General features: G+C 40.7%; 2 protein-coding genes across 2 annotated transcripts; one reads left to right on the top strand and one right to left on the bottom strand.

Annotated features, from left to right (window-relative positions):
• Nucleotides 1-147: 147 nt before the first annotated feature.
• SS1G_10302 (hypothetical protein) lies at nt 148-2,050 on the bottom strand (the record flags this gene model as incomplete). The annotated part of the gene is made up of 4 exons (XM_001588705.1): nt 148-168; nt 216-278; nt 329-1,537; nt 2,042-2,050. The coding sequence occupies 4 exons, from the start codon at nt 2,048-2,050 to the stop codon at nt 148-150; spliced, it is 1,302 nt and encodes a 433-aa protein (XP_001588755.1).
• A 3,951-nt stretch (nt 2,051-6,001) lies between these two features.
• Nucleotides 6,002-7,171, top strand: SS1G_10301 (hypothetical protein; the record flags this gene model as incomplete). Its single annotated transcript, XM_001588704.1, has 2 exons — nt 6,002-6,390; nt 6,469-7,171. 2 exons carry the CDS (start codon nt 6,002-6,004, stop codon nt 7,169-7,171), a joined length of 1,092 nt encoding a protein of 363 aa, XP_001588754.1.
• Nucleotides 7,172-7,600: the final 429 nt, after the last annotated feature.

Genomic DNA, 7,600 nt, shown 5'->3' with positions numbered 1-7,600 from the left:
GAAAAACTAAAATCACTAGTGGCACCGGCTATAAAAGCACCATATAGAGTAAATTTAACTGTGAAAATACTAGTCGAGTCAATTGTCATTGAGCATTTTTGCCTTGGCTCTGAGGATATCGCGTTCCAAATGCTAATGGCACCATCTTCACTTGATGAAGCTAGCAATCTTTCACCATTTTCATTCACCGTGTTAGAAGGTAATGGTTGCCATACGAGGGAGGTAATTGGTCCAGTGTGCGCATTGAACGTTCGAGAACGACCATGCTCGTCCCATATCTAATGAAATTAGATTAGTAATCGATTAAATCAACAATGAAAATACCTACATCAATCATACCACTTTCACTACCAGTCGCAAGTAATTTTGAAACCCTGTCGAAAGTAGCATGAGACAGTCGATGCTGATCACGATGCTCAAGTTTCATTACATGTTCAACAATTCCATCAGTAATTCGAAATATCTCTAGGAATTCACCCCCGTACACGATGAAATCTTCATCACTCATCCATAAAGCCTCTAATGGGTATTCTAGAAGAGGCACCGACGGTAATGTATATTGTATAGTTCGAAAATCGGTCATTGAAGTGATGATAACGGCTGTTCCAATAGCATTTGGTGTAACTGTAATTGGAGAGATCGACAAAAACAGTGTATTCGAGAAATTCCATCTCACTGAAATGACTGGAGTTTCCATTGGAGCAGATGTATGCAATAGTTGACCCTTGACAGACCAAACAGCAACATTTGCTGTTCCTTCAGACTGCTCACTAGCAACAAGAATATGGTTCCCATCAGATGACCAGGTAAGCTCATTAACAACTGTCGCTCGGGGCGCTAGAGGTTCGAGAAGATGAGTACATGGTGGGAAGCTTCCATTCCCATTCATTTCTGAAGCATTAGGAAGAGGATTACTTCCATTGCTTTGATCAGTAACCGTACGTGAAAGGTCCCACATTCGAGCTAATGAATCAGTACCTCCCACAGCCAAGAAATGTGGTATTTTTGGATTCCATTCGCAACGATATAAAATGGTCGATTTCGATGCATTATCGTCCAATAAATCTAGATATAACGTTTCGGTTTTGAGGTTTGAAACTTTATCATATTGAGTACCTTTTTCTGGTCCACTGGTGGCAGTAATTGGTGATGGTAACTGCTCTGGTGATGGATAAGCATGGCCATCTCCATTTTGATCACCATCAATTTCCATGGGTGTTGAAGCTGATTCATAATAATTCACACTTCCGTTCCCGCTTCCATTTCCATTCGACATTCCATTCGAACTTCCATTTGAAATTCCATTTTCGTAACCGTTGGTTAGTCGAGGTTTCTTTCCCGGTGGACCATTTGAGATTGAATTTGATTCCTCTTCTAACTGATGTTTTCGGGCAATTTCTGGGTCTTCGTTATTGTTGGGGGTTTCTTGAGGCGAAGCAATGATTGGTATGGTTCTGTTTGTTGTTTCTAAGGGACCAAAAACTCCCATCGGTAATTCTGAGACATTTTGAGGTAACCCTTGGTGTTGTCGAAATGCCTAAACGAAGAAGTATGTTAATTAAAAGGTTCTATTGAATTCTCGATTTCAATCGATTGAATGATGTGAAGAGAGTAAGTGAGTAAGTAAATAAATGAGGTGAAGCGAAGTGAAGGAGTGTAGTGAAGGGGTGTAGTGAAATGAAGTGTGAGCTAAATTTAGATAGATGAATGTAACATGTAAGAATAAATAAATATCACAAAACCCTGATGACTTGTGAAATGCATTAAATCCAACAGAAATCATACAGGAGTTGAGAATTTGAAACATAGAATGAGAATAGACACATACCCTTGATGCTTCTCTATTGTATGCATCATAAAGAAGACCTTTGTTTAAAACGGAGACTAGTGCATGCTTTCCGACATGGGGCGCAAATGGTAATAGTTCTGGCTGTTTAACGTCCCACTCTTTTGAAAGGTGACGAGCCGCTCCTTCGTAACCTGAATAGAAAGGAAAGAAAGAATTTGATCAGTCCAATGATTCTCCATACAATGAAAATACGAGTACCATTTTTGTTACCTCAGGCTCAATACCCGAGGTAAAAAGAAAGAAGAGGGAGAGGAAGAGGAAGAAGGAGAAGAAGAAGAAGAAAGAATGAGATTGAGTATATCCTCATCTTTTTTCTCTCCCATCATCTTCTTTTTCCCTTTGAGTAACTGCACTGATACATACCTGATTCTAAAAAATATCTGTAATGCAATACAAATAATTGCCGTTAGCGAAATGTAATCTCAAATATCATTCCGTACCTATAAGAAAAAAACCGAATGAACGGATCACGAGGAAACACGTACTTCCAAATCAGATAATTCACCTTGTCCGAGGTTAAAGTTTCCTTCGTCATTGCTAATTTGGTATTCGAGGATGGCCAGATGTTGTAGGTGATGGTTCAATCCGATACTTGGATGATTGGAGAATCTCTGATTCGTGATTGTGTAGCGTCAAGGTTGATTGATTGATGTATATTGAAGGTAGATGTAGACGTAGATGTAGTGCAGGAAAAGCGATTTGCGTATGGGGTATCTCTCGTACTGGGTATTGAATCGAATCAAATGGTATTGTGTGGTTGAGTGGGGGTTATATTATGATTGCGCGCTCGATGCTATGTTGTAAGGACGGTGAGGTGTGATTGTTAAGGAGGTGATGGTGATGGTGATGATGATGGTGGTGGTAGTCGAAATGGCGGCGGCAGTGATGGTAATGAGGGATGGCGATGTTGTTGATGTAGATGGGTTGTAGGTAGGTTATTGTTGTTGTAGTTATGTTTTTTTGCGGGCTGTGTTGAATTCGAGATTGAGGAATGGGTAGAAAAGAGACTTGTTCGTTGCAGCTAGAAGCTAAGGACGATATTAAAACCAGAGTCGGAAGTTGATTGGTTAGAAAGTGGAGAGAGATCCAAAAGAATTAAAGCAGGGGAGGCAGAATCATTGGATAAAGTAAAGTGAGAGCGTAACAGGGACGATCTTATTAAAGAAGACTAATACCAAATTAGTACTAACGGGTATTTCGCCCATTTGATCTATTTCATCCATTTTATCTACAAAAACTCAAAAATGCTAAACTGTGTGAAACCCAATGCCCGTACTTGACTTGTATCTCGACTCTGTTCTTTTTGATGATGAATAAGTAGCGGGTGGTACTTGGTACTCGGTACGCGCTAGGTATGTGAAAGGTAGTTTTAATCAATGCAAGATTCGAATTCGGTGTTTGTACTTGGAGCGAATGTGTTATCAACAGAAGACGGAATTTCACCTGCCGCAGCACCGCGGCTGCTTTTATCACAATTCACAATAACAAAGGGCACGAATGTTTGAGATGGAAGAAAAAGGTTAAAGGTGGTAACAAGAAGCGGTGGCATGGATAAGTTAGAAATACCTACGGAGTAATACCCAGTCCTAGTAGTAATTGATTTTAGTGCATGACAAGCAGGAAATCAGAAATCAGAAATCAGAAATCAGAAAACGAAGCCATGGTCCATGGCATGGGAAAGTCAAGAGAATGAGAAGGGAACATTTTCTATCCATCCACATGAACATCCACATCTACGGAGTACTGTTGTACTCGGCACATATTACTCGTTCCAAGACTTTTTTTTAAGAAAAAACCCCTCCCATGTCAATTTTTCGATCAAGCATTAGTACCACCCACCCGTTACCACTCCGTACAATAAATTAACAGGGGGGTCATACACGGGGATTCAAGGGGACGAGGGAAGTGGCAGGACAGAGAAGAATAAGCCAAGCCGAAACAAATGACAAGGTATAATTACAGTTGGACAAGAGTCAAGTGTGATCGTCCTGCCCTATCGAGAATCGAGATGCGTGTGATGGGCTTGAACCCGGGTTAAAGAATGGAAGGATGGTCAAATAAATGGAGAGACGGAGAGGCAGCGAGTGGAAACTTGAAAGAGAGAGAGAACCCTTCATTTGATGTTCATGGATGAAACTGGAGATTCCCATTCCCTTGACAGGTCTTACCTTCTTTGTTAATATCTCCGACGCTTTGTTGATTGTGTGAAGAAGATGGATAAGTGACAAAGCAAACCAAGAGATTGATTGTCATGGGAGTTGATTGGCCGGTACTTTATAGCCATCCATAGATTATTCGAACTTGATGATGGAAAATTCTGAATGTTTGAATGACGGATTCGGTATGTACCAGATTTTGGATACTTGGCTTCCACTAAATCCAACTCTTTGACCCTCACGGTAGTAACGGGAATTTCCTGAAGTCAGTCGAATTGTTACTGAAAGAGGTTGGAGATCTGGCTAAAGTTGGTGTTTCTTCTAGACCATTACCGTATTCATAGCTTAAATATTGGCTGAACATATCCCCCCGTGCATCCCAACTTTTCAAGATGCATGAATTGATAGGCGGGCTGGAATAATGTGCCTAAGTGTACAACGGCGTACGGTGCGTGATGGTAAATGCTTGCTTGTCTCGATAAAGCTGTGGATGACGGCGATGGTGCTGACCTGTTAAGGCAAGTAGGTAGTAGATAGTAGATGGTAAAAGAATGATGTGCGAGCAAGATGCGTGTAATAAGAGAAATGAATGCCTGTCAATATTTAATTTTACATAAATATTTGTCCACTACCAAAGATATTATTTTTAGTTTTGGAAAGAAATACTACCATGTAAGGTAAGGTAACGTAAGGTACCTGAGAAAGGTACAGGATGAATATTTGAATATTCTAACAATGAGAGAGAGCTCGGATGAAAGATGCACGGGATACAAGAACCAGTTTGTTCCTGTTCCCGTTGTTGATCAACGTCTCATCCCCGAGTAAGATTCATTTCTATCTATCTATTTAACCTCTCCAGGGCGCATTTCAATGATTAGATTTCCTAGTGATGAAGCTTGTAACAAGAGAGTTTCTATGGTCTTACCACTATACAGTAGTACAACCTTAACACTGGCATCGGGTATCACTATCTCCAGGGCTTTTCTCCACCACCTTTGACTAACAATCTAGGGACGGAAGTACGAAACGAACTAAATATACTAGGTAGGTATGTGGTACTAGATGACAGATGATGAACGACTCAGTGGAATGAATACCTCCCTACTACCTAGGTACTTACTATCTAGGCACTTGTCCAAATGCTGATGCCTAGGTATGATGATGATGCACAGCAGTAGTTCACTTCATGCCGGGGGTTCAAATATTACAATGGATGAGAAGAGAACTTTATTTACTATATCCTTGAACCCACTCATACGGAGTACTCATACACATCAATTATCATCAAATCATCAAATCATCAAATCACCAAATCACCATCACCATCACCATATCACAAATACCACACCGCGTATCTATTCAGAGGTTGGCATATGTTGGTTAATTCAGGTACGTGGAACTTCCTGCTATATTACTTGCGCATATACGATTAACGAATTTTTCCTTTTTAATTGCATTTTCCGGTACCGCCTCCTCTCATCGAATGTTTATTAGTTGCTAAGACCTCTACCTACCCCTAGTATGTATCACACGCATAAATAATTTAAAAATCGAAAAATCTAAATCTTGATGAACTGTCCTGCCAATCGTGCGTAGCCGATTTTTGCTGGCGCGCAAAAAGTATTCTCTCCCACATTTTCGGAATTTCTACCCGGCATGTTTCTGGCCAGCTAACTTTTGGTGACTATATCCAAATTAAGCTTAGTCAATCTCCACAGCCTCACACCTCACGTGGCTTACAATTTTTCACGCTTAAGCCTTATATATGAGGCTAAACAATCATTGCTCACAAGGCCGAAACAATTTCAGTGGGTCTGTGTCTCGAACACTTACTAACTTTGATGACAGCTTTAATTTTTATTTAGGGAAAGCTTGATGAAAATCCCCAAAGCTTCATTATTGAAGATATACTTATTACTTACACTGCTACCAAATTTCTTTACCAAGGAGGACGGATTTACCACTCCTTCCAAGGTACTTCTACATATTCATAACCATGCCACCAAGATTAAATATTCCTCCAGTGACGAGGATACTACTTATCGCATTAGTATCTGAATCCATTTTGAGTGCGGCAATTCGATATAAACAATGGGACAAGGAAACCGCAGCAGATCTTCATATAGTAGTTCCATACCTGTCGCTCGTACCTCAATTATCCTTCATATACCCTTGGACCTTCCTGACAACTACATTGGTGGAGAATAATGTGTTTACCTTGAGTATAGCTGGATTGACTTTATTCTATGGAGGAAGATATTTGGAACGAGCATGGACATCCAAGGAATTCGCAAAGTTTATTATAATCGCATCTCTTCTTCCTAACCTTTTTACATTCGGGACTTTGGTTCTTTTCTTTGCTGTCACTGGTGATATGAGCTGGACGTGAGTTATTCAAATTTTGCCTTTCTTTTCTGAAGCTTGTCTATTCTACAAATTACTAACATCTACCCAAAGTCTTAGCTCAATTAATGGAACCATTCCTCTTCAAATCTCCTTCCTAATCGCCTTCTCTCAACTCATACCTACACATACCGTCACCTTATTTAAAGGAATTCTCTCCCTTCGCGTTCCTCGATTCCCTCTCCTCCACTTCTCTACTATCCTTACCCTCTCCCTCCTCCAACTTCTAAGCATCTCTTCCGTCTTCCTCGTCTCATGGGCCTTTCTCATCTCATGGACCTACCTCCGCTTCTATAAATCCGCCTTCCCAGATCTCGATTCCCATCAAACGCCTACCCTTCGCGGCGATGCAAGTGAGACATTCGCATTCGCAGAATTTTTCCCTGGCCCTCTCAAACCTCTCCTCGCTTCCTTCTCAGACGCAGTCTTCAATACATTAGTAGCAATTAAAATATGCACACCATTTTCCGCAGCAGATGTTTCAGCTAGTAGAGGAGAATCTTCCTTCATACAACAAAGAGGTACACCAGGAGGAGCGAGAGCAGAGGCAGAAAGAAGGAGAGCTTTGGCGCTTAAAGCGCTAGATCAGAGATTACATGCTGCGACAGCTAAGAATGTTTCACCGCCTGCGCCTACAGGTCCATCGGTAGCGACACAACCGCAACCGGGAACTCAAACAGCAATGACAAGTCAACCGAGTGGGATGTTAGGAGAGACGAATTATGTGCCAGAAGGACATGAGGGAGATAAGGCAGGTTCGTGATGATATCCAGAAGGGTGGGCATGGAATGAGGTTATGGGTGATAATGATGAAACTTTTCAATACCTTTAATTCACCGAATGGGAATTGAATGGTCGATCAAGGATACTTGGACTCATCGGATTGGCGTTCGTGAGATGATTCAATGGTCTAGATAGATACTTCTTCGTTTCCTCGTGCCACTCACTGCATTATAATGCATTGGACTTGATTGTATTGTATCGTACGTCTTTTTTGTTCTTGAACTAACGAGCATTCTAAATATATTTATGATACCCCTTATATTATATCTTTTCTGTATGTGTGTGAAATAGCTTGAGTGGAGAGTGGGTTTGTAAGAACTTGTATGGGAATATGAATGGGAAATATGGAAAGTAAGGAAGTAGTGGTATAGTTTTTATTCTACTTCTTGATTTCTAGTTCTTATTTTGA

This window comes from Sclerotinia sclerotiorum, genomic scaffold (genome assembly GCF_000146945.2).
Source record: "Sclerotinia sclerotiorum 1980 UF-70 scaffold_15 genomic scaffold, whole genome shotgun sequence".
Lineage (NCBI taxonomy): Eukaryota > Fungi > Ascomycota > Leotiomycetes > Helotiales > Sclerotiniaceae > Sclerotinia > Sclerotinia sclerotiorum.
The sequence above is the reverse complement of the archived record's forward strand: the minus strand, read 5'-3'. Positions and strand labels throughout refer to the sequence as shown.